Source organism: Lissotriton helveticus, chromosome 1_1 (assembly GCF_964261635.1).
Source record: "Lissotriton helveticus chromosome 1_1, aLisHel1.1, whole genome shotgun sequence".
NCBI lineage: Eukaryota > Metazoa > Chordata > Amphibia > Caudata > Salamandridae > Lissotriton > Lissotriton helveticus.
The window spans coordinates 1299413120-1299438988 of record NC_136057.1 but is presented as its reverse complement, the minus strand read 5'-3'; the positions used below and the strand labels follow the sequence as shown (position 1 = coordinate 1299438988).

General features: G+C 46.0%; 1 protein-coding gene across 2 annotated transcripts in view; it reads left to right on the top strand.

Moving 5' to 3' along the window:
- LOC144772711 (C-type lectin domain family 17, member A-like) overlaps positions 1–25869 on the top strand; it is a 147897-nt gene that overhangs the window by 17323 nt on the left and 104705 nt on the right. Inside the window, exon 3 of one of the 2 annotated variants that reach the window (XM_078657232.1) lies at positions 3003–3044. In XM_078657232.1, coding sequence (XP_078513358.1) covers positions 3003–3044 — 42 coding nt within the window. Of the gene's footprint in view, positions 1–1149; positions 1192–3002; positions 3045–25869 lie in introns of both variants that reach the window. The other variant, XM_078657241.1, reaches the window with a different exon arrangement.

Here is a 25869-nt window from a genome sequence, read left to right as displayed (position 1 = left end):
ACATAATTCACTTTACTTTTTTTTCTCTGACTGCAAGGTGAGAAAAGGTTGCAAATGCCGAACCAAGTTAAAAATAAGCAGTGATTTGTTAGAAGATATGGTCTGACATTTTACCCCTCTCTCTCTCTCTTTCTGCAACGCAGCAAATGTGACAAGATAAATACAGCATTTAAAGGCATTCTTATTTATTGCTTGGAATTTCATGACCTTCCAAAAATTGGTTGCGACCTACCCCCATTGTGGGAAACATTGTCCAATAGAAACCAAGGCACCAACACACTCTATGTGTGATATTCAAGTTCTATATTATGATTTCTATAACAAGTCTCCTCAGAACAATTGTTTTCTGCAGGAGAGGTGTGATTATAAAGAGTTATTGTGATGTCATTACACCTCATCGTCTTTATCATCAACCATATAAAGCGCAGAAGACCGTGGGGCATCTAAGCGTTGGAATGTCCTCTTGTCTAAAAATGCTTCCAATAAGAGATGCATTGTACACATCTGTAAGAAGCCTACATTATAAAAGATTATATGTGATAAATCTCTCTCTGGCTTTCACAAAGGGTCTCTCTTTTCTTACACTGTAAGTGTTTTTATATCCTGGGCTCCTCAGTGCTCAATGGCCCCATCATATCAGCCCATTGCCTTCAATGCTGTTACTCTGCCAAGTTCAGAATAGGGAAACTTAAGTCTGCAGAAAGGCGTCTACATAATGAAGATCTTGAGAGTTGAGACTGTTCTGGCATGGGCAGTAGTTCTCTGGACTGTAGCCATTTTCAGAGCTGATCGTAGTGCTGCCCCAGCCTGCCATCCATGGCGCTGAAGCCCCCAGCATTAAAATTTATAGTGCGCTTCCAAGGTGGACGTCCGAGTACATTTGGGCTTGTATCTCCCGACTCAGTGTCTCAAATACTGCTGTCTAGACGTGGTTCTTTTGAGTAATACACAGGAGGTCTGCGATGTACAGTGGGTTCCTTGGTGGAGTGTACCATTTGACCCATCTGAAGTTTGTATTTTTGATATAAGGTTGCCTCATTTTAAGTAGTTATGGATGAATGGACAAAAGCTGACAGTATAAATGGCTGGGTCTCAGCTAGTTGGTGTTGGGACAGGATAATGATCCATCTTGTCTGCTCTTTATTGCAGGAGGGGAGTTGTCAGGAGCCCCGCCGAGGCCGCCCAAAACTGGCAAGACAGCATTTTGAGTTCCTTTCCCGAGGATATGTTTCCTTTCTAAGCATGTAGCAGTTACATGTTTTTTATTTTTCTGTCCTCAGTGAATATTTTACCATAGGACCATTCACAGTGTTTTCTCTAGGCCTACATTTCTGCAAATAATCAATGGCTTCTAACAATGTGCATGCAAGGCAGGTGTCTTTCAGCAGGGTTTATACCAATCTCGGGTTGCTTGTGTTGCCACCTAGAGGGCACTTAGCCTGGCAGGTCGGGCTGTATTGTTCCTAATCGGGTAGAATCAAGTTTCTTGCTTGTAGGCTGGTCTCTGTACGGAGTGGGATAGGTGGTGAAAAAATGATGGCCTGGAATGCAGCACAGGTAATTGCCAGGATCTGAGATTAATTCAAGCATTCCACCCATTACTTCTTTGTTTTTTTGAGTGTCGCTATGCAATGAAATGCCCTCTTTTGAAGGGGCTCCACCCTTGGATCTCTTAGAGATAGTGATGCAGTCTATGTGGATAAAATGTCATTGTCTGGTCTTTTGAATGAGGCAAGAACCAAGACGTTGGATGTGTGAATAGCAACTAACACCCTAGACTTAGTTTGAAAGCAGATGAGTGTTCAATCCCTTGCAACCAGCCTATTTTCTCCAGCCACTCGTTTCGCTTGTTTCAGCCTACTCTCGTCTGACATTGCCCATCGGGTTTGTCAGGAAATTCACTCCTAAGCTACCTCATCATGTCTGTCAGGCTCTAATCCCAGAATTTCCAATCCTTTCACTGATCCACTCCAAGTCACCCCTGTCTAAGTCTTTCAGCCATGTTGCAGGTATCACAACAAGTAGCAAAGGTTGTACCACAGTTACAGCGCAGGGGAGGCTTTAGAACATGTCACTTAGAATGGAAAAAAAATTGTGCCAATCCTGTTTTGAGTGTGTAATAAAGAGAGAGTACATGGCGTGTGAGACTACTGTATAGAGAAGTGACAATTAGGACGCACCATACACTTCCACCACACCTGAGTACCTTCACTACAGAGTCATGTCTCACTGTTATTATTTGTCCCGTGTCGTGTAGCATACTTTGTGCGGCGGGTATGTCCAACCACATAATGGTCCAATTGGTAGCATGAAGTGTGAGATCCTGCTACCCACAATCAACATCCCAAAAGGCCATTCCTCGAAGGCCATTCCTCGACTACGTCTCTGGAGGGATCCAAGCCAGATTTCAAGATATACACATGATATAAATGTACATACTGATTGGAATTCATTGACATGGTCAGCTGATATCTTGAAAAACTGGCTTACCGGCAGTTCTCGCGGGCCAACACTGGTCATGCATGATATTTAGGAGAAAAAATTTAACTTATCTCCAGCTCCTATATACTGTGCAAAAAAGATCACGAGAAGACCAACCAAAGCCACATGGAGCATAATGGGTGATCCTGGCACAGTCATTGTGGTGCAAAGAGCAGCTTTATGATACGAGCAAGGATGTACAACCATATGCAATCAGGGGATAACTCTATTTAGGTGTGAGGCTGTAAGGTCTGCGCGAAAAGATAGATTGCTTTGCAGTGAAGTGTGTACGTTGTGTGACCAATTTAACCCAAACAGCTCTGCTGCAGAGGTGTAAACAAAGCGGCAAATCTGAGGTAAGCATTTCTGAGGCAAGTTCACTTCAGGCTCACTGGATTTTGGGGATGAATGGAAAGTGGCTTTTTGTGTTTGGGCAAGGCTGCATGCTGAAAAATCTGGTGTCTTGGGAAATTGAAATTTGCGACAGCACAATGATTTGCCTCATCTGCTCTTTGTTGCAGAAGCGGAGTTGTCAGGAGCTCCACCAAGGCTGCCCAAAACAGGTAAGCGCGACTCAGCCGCTCTGCGCACCACCATACCAGACCATGGAGTCTCCCAGTGTCATATTTTTACTTTAGATGATTGAATCTCTTTGACCACAATGAATGTTGCAGTTTCACCCAAGGATCCCCAATGAGTCTCCCTAGAAGTAAAGAGATGAGACATTCCTCCCATTGATGCCCTGGTTGACCTTAAGCAGCATCAGCTTGAATGAGTAATGAGTGGAGTCCACACTCAAGGAACTATACTTACACTACTGGAAGATCCCAGCCCACTCTTGATATCACTAGTGTAATACAGGCAGAACACAGCCCGAGAACTGAGGGAATTACAAGGCACTGCAAAATGGCATCTTACCACAGTGATTGTGTTACAGTTAGCTCCAAACTCTGGAAGGACATCTGCACTGGTTTTCACTCACAGCCAAGTGCAATCTGAAGGACTCTGAACACTGTCTTCTAAGCACAAGCTCGGTGGCACACGCCTTTAACAAGCCAATCAGAAGCACCTCTGCTCCATGCCTAGAGAAATTTGCCCCCTCCTGCCCCTCTGGGTCTGAGCAGGCGCTGCAGTCACCTGGTACTAAAGGTCTTTGGGAATAAAGGGTCCTCTGGCTTGGATCCATAGTTTCCAGGTGCTTGAGTCCAGGATCAGGAAGTTTAAAGACTGCAGATCCCACCTTGATGGTTGCTAGTAGTTCAATGCTACGTGCTTTGGGAGATGTAGTTTCTGGATGTGTATTCACAGCAACTAGACACATGCTTCCCCAACGAGTAGCTTGTGAGCTAGTGGTAGCTATTCACCTACATGTAAGAAGCTTTCCCGTGTGCAGCCCAGCGTACTAAATCAGAAGCTTTTTCTTGGTTGAAATAATATATGTAGACAACAATATAAAAATTTGTTTTTGATTTGAAAATGTGTGTATTTTCAGAACTCATAATTTCCAAATATATTTTTAGTAATAGATCAGGAAGTAATGGGGAGACTTATTATTATTATTACCGTGGTGCCAGGGGCATTACATATATGGCTTTTATGTATTACCCATGTAGATGCAAAAAACACATTTACATTACTGCTAACAACCCTGCCTGATGCACAGAAGTGCTCCCTGCTGGTAATCTTAAATAGGATGGCTGTAATATTATCTGAAGTGCTCACTCGTAAAACACCAATAATATTAAAGTGTTTATGATTTTGAACATAAGTAGTTCTTATTACTGAGAAGGTTGGAGACTCTGGATCTAGATGGTTGGCATTAGCAACTCTTGGTTCCAGTGGACTTGAAAACATGTTGTGGAACTCTTAGGGGCAGATTTATGAAGGCCTTGCGCCGCCGGTGCGTCACTTTTAACATGGGAAAAAGTGACGCACCGGTGGCGCAGGTCCTTCATAAATCTGCCCCTTAGTCTCTAGTTGTGTGGCATTCAGCACCAGATGTAAATTTCAGTCCAGGTGTTTGAAGAACAGAACAGTGCATTGTGGGAGATATAATGTCTCGAAAATGTCAAATAACACAAACAACTGGCAAAATCTGCTCCAGAAACATTCTTTGAATGTCCAGCTGGGAATGACAAAGCTCTGCTGTCGTCTGCTAGCCAATTCCATTGATTCTGACTTTTTTCCTCAGGTTTGTTTCAGCCCTTTTCGAGTGGTGCTCCAGACACACTCCCCATGTTATGCTTAATTTCACCACTGAAGCTACAGACATTCTTACCGTTATGCAATCTTTATTTTGGCTTAACGCCATAAAGGACATTCTTTCCAGTAATGCTCGTGACATTCTCCACTGTGAAGCCCCAGACTGTCTTTCAGTGATCGTCCAGATGTTTCCTCCAGTGATGTGCCGAGGCTCTCCCAAGTGATGCCCCAGGCGTTCTCCCAGTGATGCCCCAGGAATTCTTCAAGTGATGCTGCAGACATTCTTCCCAGTAATGCTCGTGACATTCTCCACTGTGAAGCCCCAGACTGTCTTTCAGTGATCGTCCAGATGTTTCCTCCAGTGATGTGCCGAGGCTCTCCCAAGTGATGCCCCAGGCGTTCTCCCAGTGATGCCCCAGGAATTCTTCAAGTGATGCTGCAAACATTCTTCCCAGTAATGCTCGTGACATTCTCCACTGTGATGCCCCAGACTGTCTTTCCGTGATCACACACATGTTTCCTCCAGTGATGTCCCAGTGCTTCTAACTTCTATCCAGTGATGCCCGAGGCATTCTTGCAGGGATGCTGCAGACATTTTCCACAAAGATTTCCTGGCCTTCTACAGTGATGCTCAGACATTTTTCTCAGTGATTCCGCAGACGTTCTTGAATGAATGAATGAAGCTGCCACGTGTAAAGCACATTCCCATTGGCAAGGGAGAACCCTGGTGCTGTGGGGAAAAACTGACTCAGTCAAGCATGAAAGAATCTCCAGAGGAAACTAGGTCAAAGAATCAGTGAAAAAAGCTATCCTAGCTGAAGACGGCTGATAGCCAGAAACCGGTCCTAGGATGCTTGATTCCGGTCAAGGAAAGACATGGCTTGGCAGTTCGGGCTGGACTGTTCCCATGAGGCACAGAGTCAAGGCTGATTTGCATATGGCCATGTCTGAACTGGGGTGGTGTGGTGAGCAAAAAACAATGGATTTAGGCCCGGATCTCTGTACTGGGGTGAATGTATGACATTGTTCTGCATTCTGTCCATCAACTGTTGTTTTTGCAAATAATCAGTGAAAAACACAATGCATCAGAGGCTGAAAAAAGCTAGGGGTCTTATTTATGAGCCGGTGCGTCACTTTTATGCTGCCGGTGCGTCACTTTTTGTGACGCACCAGCAGGGTAAAAAATGTGCCAGTTGCGTCATATTTACAAAGTGACATATCTAGGTAGATGCGTCACTATGTGTAGGAGAGTAGGGTCTGCTTTCCTATGGTCACCCCAATTTTTGCTTTTTGCTTCACTGGTTTTCGACTTAATGTGGCTGTGGGCCTGCTAATCAGACCCACAACCTGCTGTTCTCTCTCTAAATTCACATACATGTACTTTAGGTACATCACCAATTGGGTATCGGGTCACCTTTTGAGCCCCTGTACAGTGTACTATAAGTACGCAGGGCATAGGTGCATCCAAGGCCTACCACAGGCAGCAGCATAACTTTTGCCACCCCTGGCTGGCCATCCAAACTGACACAACTGGCTGATCACTCAGCTGGGGCAAGGTTGTGTAATCACCCCTTGCTTAGATATAGTATACCTGTATCTAAACCTATAACTCGACACATATACACCTATAAGTCACTCCTATGGCAGGCCTTAACAATCCTGGAGGCAGAGTGCTGGGCTTTATGTGAGATGGTGCTCTAGCATGAGCTGAGCCTGTATGCAGCTTTCGGAACCATGTCCTTATAGCTGTTCTGGGATATTGCCATACCATATACTCTTAAGTGCATTATAATCCTCGCGTTTATTGCTAACTTTGGTTTGGCTTTATCAAAACATGTTGTGTAAGGTGTCATACGCTTTGGAATACTACCCCCTCGCCAGTTCTGGCGACGGGGGTTGCATTCCACCCTTCTAGAGGGGTAAGACATGTGGGTAACAGTAAACGCAATTAAAACTAACCAGAGCCTCAGCATCCCAAAATGGATGCTGCTGCCACAGACACGAGTCTTGCCTCCTGCTGCTGACCAAAACTCCGGCAGGGGAGGCCTGGACAAATGGTATCCTGTCAAGGGGAGGTGTTACACCACCCCAGACAGGAGATAGTGGATTGAGGCAGGCAGGGCGAGTGAAACTAGACACTGCCTGGGGCGCACAAGGCTCCCCATGCATAGCCCAGTTCAAACCGGTGCTGGGGCACTCCAGCCCCAGCTCTGGTGCGAAACTGGACAAAGGGAAAGGGGTGTAACCACCCCCTTCCTGGGTCCCACCCATAGGAAGGACTTAGCAGGTAATCCAGCCCCTTGATTTGGAATAAATAGGAGCTGTGTTCATAGACTTTAGATATCCTGACTGAAACTTTGAAATGAAACTCTGGACCCTTCAACATCCCACTCGACGTGGAAGACTGAAGAATCTCCCTTGTGGTCAAGGAGTGACCACCCTGTGCAAACAGGCACCATCCAGCGCCCAACGGTTTGCTTTGTTGCAGCTCCCGCTGGAGCTCGAGCAACAGAGATCAACAAGAACCAGATTCCCAGACAACCAACAGCTCGATCCACAGCCACCGTGGAGGCGACGTGAGACGTGGGACCGGCCATCTTGAAAAGAATGCGAAGTGCTTCCCATGCAGCTCCCGAGGCACCCTCGAAGCTGTGCATTGGGGACTGAGAAGCCCCAGCCCTGAGCAGCTTTTGCTCTGAAGACCACCCCTCCACACTCACTGAGTGCTGCGTGGGGCCCTTTTGCACTTTCCTGCTCGATGCGTCTGTCCGGTGACTTGCCCATTGGCTAGTGGCCTCTACGATGACGAACCTTAGAATTTACTCTGCTAGTTTGGTTGCTCCAGACTGGCCCTCGCTCCCCTGAAAAGGAGCAACCGCTCAGACATTGCTGGTCCAAGTAAGAAGCGATCTTCAAATCCTGCATGGGTTGCCTTTTCCAAGGCCTGTTGACTCCAATCCGGAAGCCGACATCGCCGACAGCGAGAGCCTTTATGGGTGAGTCTATGTTCCACTCCTGGTCATCGTCGATGCCCCCGAGTCCACGTGGCAGCGGAGACAAGCTTCGCGACAACCACCTGATTGCGCCCAACATCGCCTGGTTCCTTCCTGGTTCCACCCTGGTCACTGGCTAGTGACCCATACTCTGTTGCCTCTGCTTTCAGGTACTCTACATCTTCGATCCACCCTTGGATCCAACCGGACTCTTCTCTCCTGGCCGCCTGCAGCATTTTCATCTCCAGTCTCCATAGAACTCCACGACGAAACCCGACACACTTTGGCACCTATGCACCCGCTTCCTGTGGGTGAGGTAACGATAAAACACCGGTGCTCCTGTAGTGGTTTACACCTCTAGTGTCCTAGTTTAAAGTGGCTAAGTCCTAGTCCAGTCGGAAGACTTCCAAAACAGTAACTTTGAAACTTTTACGCGCCTTTGCATTGGTGCATGCGTGTGCTTTAGGCACTGCACCCGAATCCCGCGGGCCTCTCCCGTCATAACCGCTGTTAGTCCAGAGTAGTCCCAGCGATTCACAAGGCCCTAGGCCCTACCATTGTTCGAGAGGTGGTACTTATACCACTATTTTAGTATATGGTTTAAGTGGCCACCGGGCATATCCAAAATTGTGCAACTTTTGTATGTTTAACTGTGCTTTTGTTCAAACGCTTGTGCCTCTGGACTCATAAAGAGTACAGAGGATTATTCTAGTAATAAATACATATATGTTTATATATATATAACTTGTGTGGTGTCCTTTCATTTGATAATACAGGATTGCATATGGTAAAACAGCTGGCTTCACATGACCTCTTGAGTTAAGCCTAAGACTGCTTAGGTCCATACTACCCCTAGGATAGCTTGTCTATAAGGTTGACTTACAACCACCACCATAAGGGTTGTTTGGACTGATACAAGGTGCTCACTAGAATAGTGAACATCATACATCAGGCCAACTTCTCACACTATGTAAACCCCTGCAACACATTATACCTTCGCCAGGTATAATGTATGCAGGGTGGGCGTTTTGATGCAGGTAAGCCTCGTAGAAGTGACGCAGTGAAATCTATAAGATTTCACTGCGCCACTTCTAGGATGCAAATGCGTCAATATCTGATGCCTACCTCCTGGCAGGCGTAAGCCAAATGCAGGCACATTTCACATGGGACTTGCCCATGTGAAACGACCCATTGCTGGTGTTGCGTCACTTTTGTGACACACTCCAGCAATGCGTCACTTTTGCGACTACAGATACGTCAGAAATACTGACTTATCTGTAACTCCTTGCGACATGATACGTCATACTGTAAATATGACGCATCATTGGTGTCGCAAGGAGGGCGCAATGAAAAGTGACGTATCCCTGTTTTCTCGCAGCGATGCGTCACTTTTCATAAATGAGGCCCACGGTCTTTAGCTGCTTCTTAAACAGTGCTTCAGAGTCAATACATCGTAAGTGACTGGAAGCTGGTTCCATGCCTTGGTGCCTAGAACTGAAAAAGATACACCACCTCCAGTTTTTAGTCCAAAAGAAGGGGACTAGAAGAGCCAATGTAAAACTTTCAGAGCCAAAGCAGATGGACATCTATGAAGTTGCATTACCAGTCTGGCCCCTGCATGTGTACAACCTGGAGTTTATGGATAGTTTCTTCTGAGGAACCTGCATAGAGGCTGTTGCAGTAGTCCAATTTTGAGGTTATCAAGGCAAAAGCAATTGTATTCCTTGTAACCATTGAGAGTAGATAAAAAAAATTCTCAATGATCTTATTAGATTGAAACACATACCTGCTACTGCAAGAGCTTGAGGGGGGAAGGACAAAGAAGCATCACATTTAACTCCAAGATTTTTTACCACTTCATCAGTGGCAGGCAAGGGGGGGTGGCACCGACGGAGGCCTCCATTGACCTGGAGCTAAAGATTTTGACTTACCGAGCAACATGATCTCAGTTTTGTCAATATTCCATTTTAGATGATTGGACTGCATCCACTGGATGACCTCACATAGACAATTTTGAAAGTTAAGCTTAGCGCCAAAGGATGCTGTATCCAACGGTAGAATCAGCTGCGTGCCATAAGAGGTAGTTTTGATTTGAAAAGATGTAATCAAGCAAATTGGGGGGAGTGTCATATAAATATTAAATAATACAGGTCTGCGAGATGAGCCCTGTGGAACCCCTGATGACACAATTTTTTCAGAAGATGAGAAGGGTCCTAGCAAGACAGATTGTCTACGGTCCCAATGATGCGCCAGACATTTTCCCCTGTGATACCCCATTCTTACCAGTGATGACACAGCCATTCTCCCAGCGATGCCCAGCCTTTGTCCTCAATGATGCCCAGACATTCTCCCCAATGATACCCCATTCTTACCAGTGATGACCCAGCCATTCTCCGAGTGATGCCCAGCCTTTGTCCTCAATGATGCTCAGACATTCTCCCCAATGATACCCCATTCTTACCAGTGATGACCCAGCCATTCTCCCAGTGATGCCCAGCCTTTGTCCTCAATGATGCTCCAGACATTTTCCCTTGTGATACCCCATTCTTCCCAGTGATGACCCAGACTTCCCCAGCGATGCCCAGCCATTCTCCCAGCGATGCCCAGCCTTTGTCCTCAATGATGCTCCAGACATTCTCCCCAATGATACCCCATTCTTCCCAGTGATTCCCCAGCCATTCTCCCAGTGATGCCCAGCCTTTGTCCTCAATGATGCCCAGACATTCTCCCCAATGATACCCCATTCTTACCAGTGATGACCCAGACTTCCCCAGCGATGCCCGGCCATTCTCCCAGTAATGCCCATCCTTTATCCTCAATGATGCCCAGACATTCTCCCCAATGATACCCCATTCTTCCCAGTGATGACCCAGCCATTCTCCCAGTGATGCCCAGCCATTCTCCCAGTGATGCGCAGCCTTTGTCCTCAATGATGCTCTAGACATTCTCCCCAATGATACCCCATTCTTACCAGTGATGACCCAGCCCTTCTCCTAGTGATGCCCAGCCTTTGTCCTCAATGATGCCCAGACATTCTCCCCAATGATACCCCATTCTTACCAGTGATGACCCAGCCCTTCTCCCAGCGATGCCCAGCCTTTGTCCTCAATGATGCCCAGACATTCTCCCCAGTGATACCCCATTCTTTTTATTTTTTATTTTATTTTTTTATTGAATAGAGCAATAGGTAATCGAAGGTACAAAACATGTTTCACTTTAAATTTCAATATCAATACATTTCCAATAAATTTCTAAAATATCAGACAAGAGATAAAATGATAAAAGGGAGCAAGATTCATCGAGATAAAAAGAACAGCCAAAGACATCATTACAATTTTCAGGACACTATGTACAAAATTTGCAATTTATAAAGTGCATTTGCAAAGACGTGCAAAACTACAATAAAGTGCTGCTGCAAAGTGCAAAAGGTACAATAAAGTACAATCTTAAAAGTGCTTAGTGCAAGCTAGTGTAAGAAAAAAGTGCTAATAAAGTGCAAATGTCCTAAAAGAAGAAAGCTATTACATTCATAGATGAAAAGGCTGTTAGTAGTGAAAAAACTTATATCGTCTACTCTCGATTTTCTTCACGAATCATCCTCCCTTCAATTGTTCTAGATTCCCTAAATATGTCCAGTGCCTTTCAAATCTCCCAATGGCTCCCACTCTGCCAGCATAAGCCTTTTAAAAAAAACAGGTTCTCCTCATTTTATTAAACCATTTTATGTGTGATGGGATCTCCCTGGATTTCCAGCTTTGAAGTATTAAAGAACGGGCAACTGCGCAAGATATAAATATAAATACTTCTTTAGCTTTATTAAGCCCACTCCTGTCCTTGCATATACCGAACAGGGCTATTTCTGCTACTGGCGGAAAAGATTTCCCAATGGCCTGTTCGATATCAGCAAATATCTCCTTCCAGAAAGATTCTAACTGCGGGCAAGCGAAGAAAATATGGTGCCATCTTCCCTGGCCACTAGCCATACATCTGAAACATTTATTCTCGACTTCAGGATGCATCTTCTCCAAAGCCTCCGGTGTATAATACGCTAACCAGCGAGAAAGAAAATACATCCTCTTATAATTGGCTTCACGTAAAGATTTATTTCCCAACTGACATAGGACCTCCCAATCCTTGGAGGAAAAATTGCATTGAGTTGAGAGATTTATTTTCTCAAGATGCCTATCTACTAGTACATTATGTCCAAAGCAATGAAGCATCTTGTACCAATATCCTATACCCTTATTCTTTCCTCCATACAGGGCTGTAAGTATAGCATTAGGATAATTAAGCAGGCCACTTATCACATTTCTGATAAAGTAGACAATCTGCATATATTCAAAAAAGGTCGGACGCAAGGGACTATTAGTTCTATCGACTACCTCCTGCCAACTAATTACCCTGTTTTGAACTACCAGATGTCTCAATTCACAAAGCCCGCAAAGTTCCCAATTTCTAATGTGATTCAAACTTACTGGGAGGCCTATTTGATTACATTCAATTAAACTTAAATAATGAGAGCCATCGGTACCATGTTTTTTAAAAAGGAGCGACAGTCTTGAGGCATATTCTCTTAACGTCTTGTATCTTGACCTCTTTGGGAGCTTTGCAATTTTTAACCAAGCATTGGAAATGCAATAGGTCTCGCATTAGGAAAGTTTGAGAGATTGGTATTGTAAATGACACTTTTTTTATTTCTGTGTTGGTTTTGAAAATAGCAAAATTAATAGCTTTGTCAGTTACAATGTCAATAGTTTTAACTTTCGCAAATGTGACACCTATAGCATTTGTAATGCAATGTGTGTTGTATTTATGTGACTTAAATGTATTGATATTACAAATAACAATGGCTTTTAATTTTGTAAATAATTAATACTTAAATAAAAGTTATTGTAATTTATAATGGCAATAGCTTAAACGTTTGTAAATAACTTTTGTGAAGATTATGTTCAGTGTATTTTATTGTGACGAAAATCTAAGAACATTGCATTTGCACCTACACACACACAGAGCCACACACACACACACACACACACATATAGATGTGGTGGCGGTGGATCTGGGGGATATGGTGGTGGTGGATGTGGTGGTGGATGTGGTGGTGGTGATGGTGGATGTGGTGGTGATGGTGGTGGATGTGGGGGTGGATGTGGTGGTGGTGGTGGATGTGGTGGTTGTGGAGGTGGTGGATGTGGTGGAGGTGGTGGATGTGGTGGTGGTGGATGTGGTGGAGGTGGTGGATGTGGTGGTGGTGGATGTGGTGGTGGTGGATGTGGTGAAAGTGGTGGTGGATGTGGTGGTGGATGTGGTGGTGGATGTGGTGGTGGTGGATGCAGTGGTGGATATGGTGGTGGTGGATGTGGTGGTGGTGGATGTGGTGGTGGTGGATGGGGTGGTGGTGGATGCGGTGGTGGATGTGGTGGTGGATGCGGTGGAAGTGGTGGTGGATGCGGTGGAAGTGGTGGTGGATGTGGTGGATGTGTTGGATGTGGTGGTGGATGTGGTGGTGGATGTGGTGGTGGTGGGTGTGGTGGTGGATGTGGTGGTGGATGTGGTTGTGGTGGTGGATGTGGTGGTGGTGGATGCGGTGGATGTGGATGTGGTGGATGTGGTGGATGTGGTGGTGGATGTGGTAGTGATGGTGGATGTGGTGGTGGATGCGGTGTATGTGGTGGTGGTGGATGCGGTGGTGGTGTGGATGCAGTGGTGGTGGTGGATGGGGTGGTGGTGGTGGTGGTGGATGGGGTGGTGGATGTAGTGGTGGTGGGTGTGGTGGTGGTGGGTGTGGTGGATGTGGTGGTGGTGGATGTGGCTGTGGATGTGGCTGTGGATGTGGCGGTGGATGTGGATGTGGCGGTGGATGTGGTGGTGGATGTGATGGTGGATGTGGTGGTGGATGTGGTGGTGCATGTGGAGGTGGATTTGGAGGTGATGGTAGATGTGGTGGTGGTGGATGTGGTGGTGTTGGTGGATGTGGTGGTGTTGGTGGATGTGGTGGTGGATGTGGTGGTGGATGTGGTGGTGGATGCGGTGGTGGATGCGGTGGATGTGGTGGTGGTGGATGCGGTGGATGTGGTGATGGTGGTGAATGCAGTGGTGGTGGTGGATGGGGTGGTGGATGTAGTGGTGGCCGGTGTGGTGGATGTGGTGGTGGTGGGTGTGGTGGATGTGGTGGTGGATATGGCTGTGGATATGGCGGTGGATGTGGCGATGGATGTGGATGTGGTGGTGGAAGTGATGGTGGATGTGGTGTTGGATGTGGTGGTGGATGTGGTGGTGCATGTGGAGGTGGATTTGGAGGTGATGGTGAATGGATGCACACATGGATGGATGCAAATGTGAATGGGTGGGTGAATGGATGCATGGATACGTTTATAGTTGATAGGTGTATACTTGGATGAATATATCCACATCGACAGCATGTTGTCCATGAACAAACAGGTGTCTGCAGTGGTAGGAACATGTATTGGTCTTCTGAGACAGATTCGTAAGATCTCTCAATTGCTGTCTTTCTCCACCTTAAGAAGCGTTGTGTCTGCCATGATTTTGGGACGCCTGGACTACGGCAATGCGCTGAATATAGGGCTACCCCAGCGATTACTTACGCGGCTGCAGACGGTCATGAACGATGCAGCGAGACTGATCTTTAAGAAGCCCAGGACAACGCGCGCTTCTCCTCTCCTGCATCAGTTACACTGGCTCCCTGTCAGACAGAGGGCACTGTTCAAAGGTCTGTGTATTTCACACAAGGCACTTTACGGTAATGCGCCCAGCTATATTAAAACCAGACTGGCTGGATACATTCCGGGTAGGGTACTACAATCCTCTGAAGCCACTCTTCTGGCTAATCCACGATTCCGCCTGTCCACTGTTGGTAGGCGTGCTTTCTCCATTTTGCTTCCTGCAGTATGGAATAAACTTCCAACTAACCTTCGGAAGGAGCCTAATCTTTTGCTCTTTCGCCGAATGTTAAAAACAATACTTTTCCGGGAAGCATGGGGTGTGTTATAAGTTTGACATCTGTTATCTGTGGGACTGGTTTCTCTTTGTACAAGCGCTTAGAGACCCTGGGGTGATAACGCGCTACATAAATTGAAATAAATAAAATAAGGTTGGATGGGCGTGCCTGCATGCGAGGGTGGATGGGTAGGAGTGGCAAGTCACACGGAGATGGATGAAAGTGTGAATGGGTGGATTTATAGAAACTGGATAATTTCAGATACAATTTATAATAAGAGGCGCTTTGCAGGCAGAGAAGGTAGCCTTTTCTATTGCCTCAGAAGACATGGTTGATAAGTAGGTCCATCGCACTAGTGTTAAGATAATTTTGAGGCTTAATATTTTTTAATAGATCGGTTGGTAAAATCATCCATCTATAATACCATGGAACGGTGTAATCATTCTAAAATCTACAGTTCTTTTTTTAAGCTAACAAATCAGCCACTCATTAAAATGCACTTCCTGTACATTTTACATGTCTCCGCAATTCGAAATAGGAAGAAAGCCGGGTGGCAGAAAAAAATGACGTTTTCTAGCCTAGAGTCTGTCTGTAAAGGTGTTAATTCTATAGCAAAAACACCCGGCTACAGTTGCGAATTGCATTAGAAACCTGGTATGAAGAAGCCATCGGAGCAGTTCTCAAACGACCCTCCCAGAAAAAAATATATATACTTTCGAATTAATTGGTAAACACAACAAGCGTATACATGGCAGAAACAAAGTTATCGAGGTAAAGCTTTGTAAATAAAGGGTGCAGTCTGTAACACTTACCTCGAACGAGAAGTTTAAAACAAAGTAGGGCAACACTGTATCACCCTATCCATGTGCATTTTAGCAACTGAACGCCATATATATACGAATTTTGAATATATAGGTCCGAGTTTAGGCGTACATAAAATGTCGCGTTAAAGATTCAAACTGCATCTTAATCCACTTAAATAAAGTAAGAACCCATAATTAAAAATAAAAGTCACACAAAAACTCTTAATCAGGCGAGGTTGGTGAAATTACATCAGCTTGATTTACCATAAACACTTTTTTAGCAAATGAAGTCAAACGTAATTTCCCGAACCGCCTGTGTACTGCAGCCTCTGTTATTGTGAAATAGTAAATATTTGCTTAGGAGTCAGTCCGTGACAAGCCGCCGCGCTTCGGCCTGATGAGAGATCAACATTATCAGAGCGAGGACAAAGGCAATGACTGAACAACAGTTTGTTTGAAGTGACTGCAACATAATAAACGGCCTGTGGTCAGCTGGAAAACATTCAACTGTGTTTGACAAAGCGAAGCCGGAGGACTAAGCCAAGGCTGTGTCACTGAAAACTATCGAAGCAGAATTGTGACGAGCCCATCAGAAGCTATTAGATCATTTTCCTCAACACCCGCCGCTCCCCACCTCCAACGGGGCAATGTGGGCGTGTTTGGTGATGCAAGCAGGAGGAAAAGGTTCAGCTACCTGCGGAACCGTAAACAACACCCATTTGAACAACAGAGTAGACAGAGCCCCAGTACGTATGTTCTGCACACACTTGTAAATTCAAAATAGAACACGTATCAAATACAGCCCACGAAGTCCATATATTACAGTAAAAACACAGTTGAAGGCAAGCAGACATGGGCTGTAGTCTCCAAAGTTGCTTACCCGTCGAATAAACACAGCTCTACACGGGGTAAAATTAGACATTCAGAATAAAATTAAACAAGTCGGAGGGCATTGCTGTGGGGAGGGGGGAGGAGAAATGCGGCACGGCCGCAGCAGGGGGCGGAGCAGGGAGAGCGGCCTTTGAAGTGCACTTCACACGGCCGGCCGGCCGTGAAACTGAAAGCACCGCCGGCCGGCCGTGAAAGCCTTTGATGCCGCAGGGGGTGGAACGGCACCAAGCTGGGCAACAGATGGCTGACAATTTGATGCTGTGCACGCGCATTTTAGGTCAATGCGCTTGCGCATTGACCTAAAAGCGCACGGGCACAGCACCAAATCGCCAGTTGGGTAAAGTCTGTTTAAGTGCCTATAGTCTCGCTCTGCTCAATGCGCATGCGCATTGAGAGGCGAGACCTAAAAAACTGGAATTTGAGAACCTGCGTCTTGTAACATCTTTGTAAGAAAAAAATTATCTCTTGTCTGATTAATCCTCAATACTCCTGCCAATATATCAAAAAATGCAGCTTCATAGTAGGTCCTTAAATGGGGTAGAGCTAAACCTCCTTGATCAACTGGAAGTTGTAACACTGGAAGTTTAACTCTCGAAGCTTTATTGCCCCAAATAAAACCTCTCAGCATTGTTTCCAGCTCTTTAAAGAAACCTAAATTAATTTTAATGGGAATGTTGCTGAACAAAAATATAAGCAAGTGCAGCACCCACATTTTAATCAGTGATACCCTGCCTATAACTGATAATGGAAGCAGGACCCATTGATCTAAAAGGTTCCGAATTTTATTCTTCATTCTTGTGTAATTCAAGGAAAAAAGCTTATCATATTCGCAAGTCACGAAAATGCCCAGGTATCTAATTGGGTCACTTCTTGCAGCTTGGGCCTGCAAATAAAAAGGGAGAAAATGTAGATCAGTGTTTAAAATAAGGACCTCAGTTTTTTTGGGATTTACTTTATATCCCCCTATCTTTTCATAGTTATTGAACTCTCTCATTAGGTTTTCAATGTTTTCTTTTTTAGTTATTAAATAAAGTATAATGTCATCGGCAAACAACTTTAATTTAGACATACCGATGATAGGGGGCTGAATGGCCACATTGTCCCTGATCTTTACCACTAAAGGCTCAATAAAGAAAATAAAGAGCAACGGGGACAACGGGCAGCCCTGCCTTGTACCCCGATTTACCTTAATCTTCCCAGCCTGTTTTGCATTGATTATTATTTGAGCCGATGCTCCCTCATAGATGTTATGTAGCATCTTAATAACTGAGGCCGGGAATCCAAATTGACCGAGAAAGTATAATAATGCTGCCCAGTTGACCAAGTCAAACGCTTTTTCTGCGTCCATCATTAAAATACAGGCTGGAGTCGAATTTATATTAAAATAGTCCAATGCCTGAATTAAGAACTCGGTGTTTGTAAGAGATATTACCCATTTCACAAGAGCCCCATACTTCTGTTTATTTAAGATTCCATTTGCATTAATTGACAGGATATTACATGTATTAAATTGCATCTAGAAAAGGTATTTTCCTTGTTAAGTACCTAACAATAAATATTGAAAAAATGCTATGCCTATTGCACCTATTCCTTTTTATTGCATTTACCCCCCCCCCCAGGAATGTGGAAACTCCCCTCCCTGCCACGCCGACCACATTCCTCCCACTTCTTCTCTTCTGGGTGTCCTTTTGTTACACCCTAAGTGACCCGTAGATCTGGTACCGCCGCATACTACTATTATTCATGATTAACGCTAAACAAAAAGGAGAATCAAAGTGGAAAGAAAGAAGGAAGACAACTCAGGAAAAGTTGAACTTTACAAAACCAAAGGTTAGATTTTCCCCTTTTCAGGCCCTGGCTCCTGAAGAGATCTCCTTAAGAAGAGATTGTGCCTCTTCAACGTCAGTAAACAAGTACAATTTTCCCTTAACCAGGACCTTCAATTTTGACTGCTGCGCAATTGAGGCTTGAGCGCCATTTGCTTTAAATAGATGTACAATTTTTACAAATTCTTTTCTTCTTTTTGCAGCTACTGCAGTCATATCCGAAAAGATCCTACATTTTGTTGTTTCTGATACTGAAAACTGACGTTGTTGAAAGGCTCTAGAAAGAACCCTCTCCTTAATCCTGTAGTCTGCGAAATTCAATAGGATAGTTCTTGGAAATGTTGAATTTGGAAAGCGCTGAGCCGGGACCCGATGGGCCCTTGTTATAGTCAAGTCCCCCTCAAATTCAGGTAGAACTGTATGCTGAATAAAAGAATTGGCCCACTGAATGGTATCAGAGCCTTCTTTTCCTTCTGGAACCCCTACAATCCTTAGATTTGATCTTCTGGAGTGATTTTCAAGCTCCTCAAGCTTGTTTGCAAGAAAGTTTTTCTTCTTGGCTGCCTCCCTTGCTTCCCCCGCGACCAGGTTCATTTGATCTTCAAGGGCAGAGATCCTAGCCTCTGCCTCCTGTAGTCTATTCGGGAGCGCCAGCATTGCTTCCTCAAATTTGTCCATTCTTAAATGTAAGGCAGCTATCTCCACTTGCTGGTTGTGTTTTATTTCTAGGATCTCATCAAGAATTAGATTCAGCATTTCGCGGATGTCTAACTGACATCTCACCTCTGAAGACTGAAGGCTATCTTTTCCTGCCAAAAGATTTATGTTAGTACTCGTATTCGTATTACTCTCATTATGGCCCGGCTGTACCTCTTCACCCTCTGCTCGTGCTGCCCCAGATTCTCCGCTTTGTAAGTCCGGAAATGGAGAAGAGTCTTGCACACAGTCCCCCTCATCCATCACCTCTTTTGTGGAGATTCGAGGAGATTGCGGAATATGTAGGAGGAGAGGTTCAGGTGCCTGGTCATAGCAATGAGTCTTTGACTTTGTTATCGGGCCAGAGTCATCGGGAAGTACAATATTAGCTGGTGAGGCTTGTGAGACAGCAAGAGTTGAGGTTGTGTGTGATTGTGCGGGGAGAGTCTTTGGAGTGGTTTTCTTTTAAAGAGTGGATACTCCTTTATCTCTTTTCCTCCATTACCACCTTTATTTTTACCGTCTCCTGCCTGAGATGGAGTTTCTAAAGCTGGTACCGAGGTAGAAGTTGGCACCTCCGCTTCTAATTCTACTTCGGATTGCATTGTTATATTAAAAATGTCTCGACAACCCATAACTGTCTTCTTTGGCTCCGTAACTTGCAAAGAGGTAGAAGCGAGGGGAGTGATCCCTCATTCTTACCAGTGATGACCCAGCCATTCTCCCAGTGATGCCCAGCCTTTGTCCTCAATGATGCCCAGACATTCTCCCCAGTGATACCCCATTCTTCCCAGTGATTCCCCAGCCATTCTCCCAGTGATGCCCAGCCTTTGTCCTCAATAATGCCCAGACATTCTCCCCAATGATACCCCATTCTTACCAATGATGACCCAGCCATTCTCCCAGTGATGCCCAGCCTTTGTCCTCAATGATGCTCCAGACATTTTCCCTTGTGATACCCCATTCTTCCCAGTGATGACCCAGACTTCCTCAGCGATGCCCAGCCATTCTCCCAGTGATGCCCAGCCTTTGTCCTCAATGATGCTCCAGACATTCTCCCCAATGATACCCCATTCTTACCAGTGATGACCCAGAGATTCTCCCAGTGATGCCCAGCATGTGTCCTCAATGATGCCCAGACATTCTCCCCAGTGATACCCCATTCTTACCAGTGATGACCCAGCCATTCTCCCAGTGATGCCCAGCCTTTGTCCTCAATGATGCCCAGACATTCTCCCCAGTGATACCCCATTCTTCCCAGTGATTCCCCAGCCATTCTCCCAGTGATGCCCAGCCTTTGTCCTCAATAATGCCCAGACATTCTCCCCAATGATACCCCATTCTTACCAATGATGACCCAGCCATTCTCCCAGTGATGCCCAGCCTTTGTCCTCAATGATGCTCCAGACATTTTCCCTTGTGATACCCCATTCTTCCCAGTGATGACCCAGACTTCCTCAGCGATGCCCAGCCATTCTCCCAGTGATGCCCAGCCTTTGTCCTCAATGATGCTCCAGACATTCTCCCCAATGATACCCCATTCTTACCAGTGATGACCCAGAGATTCTCCCAGTGATGCCCAGCATGTGTCCTCAATGATGCCCAGACATTCTCCCCAGTGATACCCCATTCTTCCCAGTGATTCTCCAGCCATTCTCCCAGTGATGCCCAGCCTTTGTCCTCAATGATGCTCCAGGCAGTTTCCCCTGTGATACCCAATTCTTCCTAGTGATGACCCAGACTTCCCAAGCGATGCCCAGCCATTCTCCCAGCGATGCCCAGCCTTTGTCTTCAATGATGCCCAGACATTCTCCCCAGTGATACCCCATACTTACCAGTGATTCCCCAGCCATTCTCCCAGTGATGCCCAGCCTTTGTCCTCAATGATGCTGCAGACATTCTCCCTAGTGATGCCGCAGGAATTTTTCAAGTGATGTCCCACACATTTTTCCCATTGATGCTCCAGACAAATCCAGATTATGATAGAAACAATCTTCCAAAATGTCAGACTGCTCACTCAAGCCATTAGAACCATGCTGAGATCAACGACAAGAATTTCCTTATGAGAAGATGGCAGTCTTCAGACAAATCCATATTTTGAGGTAATCTGCGAATCATTTTGTTTTTGTGCTGTCACTTGACTAAGCAGTGAGGCAGAGATGGGCAGACGTACACACTAATTTAACAGTGACATGTTATAACGTACTAGAAATGCTCATTATTTAGATTGCCAGGCCATCCAGTGCAATGTCCTCGTCATTCATTTCTCGGATTAAATAGTTTTGACAATAACATTCAAATTGTTCTTAGTAAAGCTTTAAAATCCCCTTACGCATGCGTGCATTTGACTAGGTCACTGGGCCTGATGTAGAGAAATGCTGAGTTGTGACAACTGTTGCTCTCGAAGGCTCGTGCCTCAGAAGCAGTTGTATCGCGCACGCGCCTTCCTGGGCTAATGTTGGCTAACATGCTGCCCATACCGCCCCCGCACCGCTGGTTACTTGTGGCCATCTTTTCCTAGGCCTTTCAACACGGTCTCTTGAATATCCATATCCTAAAAAATAAAATTAGAATAGAAACCTAAATAGTCATAGAATGTAACAAAATATGCCTAAATGAATCATAATATTCGGGTAGTGGGCATCTTAAGGCTTTTGGGCCCAGGGACAAAAGTATTTGGGGTGAGGGGGTGGGGGTGGGGCTGTTTGGAGCAGCTTTGGATTTATGATTCAATTTCAGCTTTTTAATGCCCTCTGCCCAGGTCACTGATACTGCACAGGCACACTGGTCCACATTCTAACTGTATTTCCTTCTAATATTCAGGGATAGTGATGTGTGTTTTCAATATTGTAACACTGCAGCAGCTAACTAATATTAATTAACATAATCTCTGCCACCGACTGTCAATTCTCATATGCGAGGTCCTGTTTAGATCTAAATGGAACATATCTATTGCTGCCAGGCGCGCAACACCCATTGGAATCAAAGGGCTTCAGCCCCCCCCCCCCCGTCGTGAGTGGTAGCCCGTGCTCAGACAGCTCCCACTCACGCACATAGCCGCACCCGAGCACTTCACAGGTCTTTAAAAGCCCATGTGCATGTTAATGAGGCTTAGTTGTTGTTTTACCCCTTCCAAGAGCCCCTGCCACTCCACTCAGCCTTTTGCTTAAAGTTTCAGCCCCCCCCCCCAATTTTTTCTTAGCCCCCCCGAAATGTCGCTCTAGTTGCGCCTCTGATGGCTGTTGCATGGTGTTGAAAACAAGTAACATTTGTCTGCAAAATGTCTGTCTTAGACTCCCACACATCACTGTTATTAAAATAAAATGAAAGAAAAATTGTATTTAAAACAATTTATGTTTAAGAGTTATTCAGGGTCATCAGGGTAGGACCGTGTGGAGAACAGAGCTGGTCCTGAACTGCCAGCCATCAATGATCCCAGAGCTATTGACAAATGCAAAAAGAACAATTGATGGACAGAATGCAGAACAATGTAATACATTCACCCCCAGAACAGAGATCTGGGCCTAAATACATCGTTTTTTTGCTCACCATGCCATTCCAGTTTAGACACAGCCATATGCAAATCAGTGATGACCCTGTGCCCGATGGGAACAGTCCAGCCCTAACTGCCAGGCCAGGTCCTCCCTGGACTGGAAACAAGCATCCTAGGACTAGTTTCGGGCTTTCAGCCCTCATCAGCCAGGATAGCTTGACTCCAGTGGCATGTAGAGCACAGGACCCATGTCTGGGCATACCCGTCCCACTCGGGGGGACAAATGCCAAAAGAACAATTGATGGACAGAATGCAGAACAATGTCATACATTCACCTCAGTACAGAGATCTGGGCCCAAATCCATCGTTTTTTTGCTCACCATGCCATTCCAGTTTGGACCCAGCCATATGCAAATTAGTCTTGACCCAACGCCGAATGGGAACAGTGCAGCCCGAACTGCCAGGCCAGGTCCTCCCTGGACTGGAAACAAGCATCATAGGACCGGTTTCGGGCTTCCAGCCCTCATCAGCCAGGATAGCTTGACTTCAGTGGCATGAAAAGCATGGGACCCATGTCTGGGCATACCCGTCCCACTCGGGGTGCCAAAAGCAAAAATAAACAATTGATGGACACAATGCAGTACAATGTCATACATTCACCCCAGTACAGAGATCTGGGCCTAAATCCATCATATTTTTGCTCACCATGTCATTCCAGTTTGGACCCATCCATATGCAAATCAGTCTTGATCCTGCGCCCAATGGGAACAGTCCAGCCCGAACTGCCAGGCCAGGTCCTCCCTGGACTGGAACCAAACATCCTAGGACCGGTTTTGGGCGTTCAGCCTTCATCAGCCAGGATGCCAGGATAGTTTGACTCCAGCGGCATGGAGGGCAGGGGACCGACGTCTGGGCATACCAGTCCCACTCAGGGTGACAAATGCAAAAAGAACAATTAGTGGACAGAATGCAGAACAATGTCATACATTTACTCCAGTACAGAGATCTGGGCCTAAATCCATAGGGCCTCATTCATGAGCCCATGCGTCACTTTTACGCCGCCGGTGCGTCACTTTTTGTGACGCACCAGTGGCGTAAAAAAATGCACCTTGTTGCGCCATATTTACAAAGTGACGCATCTAGGTAGATGCGTCACTTTGTAAACCCCTGTGCCACATTATACCTGCGCCAGGAATAATGTATGCAAGGGGGGCGCATTGACGCAAGGAAGGGTCGTAGAAGAGACGCAGTGAAATCTATGAGATTTCACTGCGTCACTTTTGGGACATAGTTGCATCAAAATCTTGCGCCTGCCTCACAGCAGGCGTAAGACTGACGCAGGCCCTTTCACATGGGGCTTGCCCCATGTGAAAGGACGCATTGCTGGAGTTGCGTCACTTTTGTGACACACTCCAGCAATGGGTCACTTTTGCGCTTACAGATACGCCAAAAATACTGACGTATCTGTAACTCCTTGCGACATGATGCGTCATACATTAAATATGACGCATCAGGAATGTTGCAAGGAGTGTGCCACTGAGAAGTGACGCATCGCTGCTTTCACGCAGCGATGCGTCATTTCTCATAAATGAGGCCCTGGTTTCTTTGCTCACTAGCTTGACTCCAGTGGCATGGAGAGCACGGGACCCACGTCTGGGCATACCCGTCCCACTTGGGGTGACAAATGCAAAAAGAACAATTGATGGACAGAATGCAGAACAATGTTATACATTCACCCGAGTACAGAGATCTGGGCCTAAATCCATCATTTTTTTGCTCACCATGCCATTCCTGTTTGGACCCTGCCATGTCCATCAACTGTTGTTTTTGCAAAGAATCAGTGAAAAACACAATGCATCAGAGGCTGAAAAAAGCTAGGGGGCTTATTTATGAGCCGGTGCGTCACTTTTATGCTGCCGGTGCGTCACTTTTTGTGACGCACCAGCAGGGTAAAAAATTTGCCAGTTGCGTCATATTTACAAAGTGACATATCTAGGTAGATGCGTCACTATGTGTAGGAGAGTAGGGTCTGCTTTCCTATGGTCACCCCAATTTTTGCTTTTTGCTTCACTGGTTTTCGACTTAATGTGGCTGTGGGCCTGCTAATCAGATCCACAACCTGCTATTCTCTCTCTAAATTCACATACATGTACTTTAGGTACATCACCAATTGGGTTTTGGGTCACCTTATGAGCCCCTGTACAGTGTACTATAGGTACCCCTGGCTGGCCATCCAAACTGACACAACTGGCTGATCACTCAGCTGGGGCAAGGTCGTGTAATCACCCCTTGCTTAGATATAGTGTGCATATATCTAAACCTATATCTGGACACATAAACACCTATAAGTCACTCCTATGGCAGGCATTAACAATCCTGGAGGCAGAGTGCTGGGCTTTCTGTGAAATGGTGCTCTAGCATGAGCTGAGCCTGTATGCAGCTTTCGGAACCATGTCCTTATAGCTGTTCTGGGATATTACCATACCATATACTCTGAAGTGCATTATAATCCTCGCGGTTATTGCTAACTTTGGTTTGGCTTTATCAAAACATGTTGTGTAAGGTGTCATACGCTTTGGAATACTACCCCCTCGCCAGTTCTGGCAACGGGGGTTGCATTCCACCCTTCTAGAGGGGTAAGACATGTGGGTAACAGTAAACGCAGTTAAAACTAACCAGAGCCTCAGCATCACAGAATGGGTGCTGCTGCCACAGACACGAGTCTGGCCTCCTGCTGCTGACCGAAACTCCGGCAGGGGAGGCCTGGACAAATGGTATCCTGTCACAGGGAGGTGTTACACCACCCCAGACAGGAGATAGTGGATTGAGGCAGGCAGGGCGAGTGAGACTAGACACTGCCTGGGGCGCACAAGGCTCCCCATGCATAGCCCAGTTCAAACCGGTGCTGGGGCACTCTAGCCCCAGCTCTGGTGCAAAACTGGACAAAGGGAAAGGGGTGTAACCACCCCCTTCCTGGGTCCCACCCATAGGAGGGTCCTAGCAGGTAATCCAGCCCCTTGATTTGGAATAAAGGTAGGAGCTGTGTCCATAGACTTTAGATATCCTGACTGAAACTTTGAAACAAAACTCTGGACCCTTCGACATCCCTCTCGACGTGGAAGACTGAAGAATCTACCTTGTGGTCAAGGAGTGACCACCCTGTGAAAACAGGCACCATCCAGCGCCCAACAGCTTGCTTTGTTGCAGCTCCCGCCGGAGCTCCAGCAACAGAGATCAACAAGAACCGGATTCCCAGACATCCAACAGCCCGACCCACAGCCACAGCAAAGCTGAGATCCGTGGAGGCGACGTGAGACGTGGGACCGGCCATCTTGAAAAGACTGCGAAGTGCTTCCCATGCAGCTCCCGAGGCACCCTTGAAGCTGTGCATTGGGTACTGAGAAGGCCCAGCCCCGAGCAGCTTTTGCACTGAAGACCACCCCTCCACACTCACCGAGTGCTGCGTGGGGCCCTTTTGCACTTTCCTGCTCGACGCGTCTGTCCGGTCACTTGCCCGTTGGCTAGT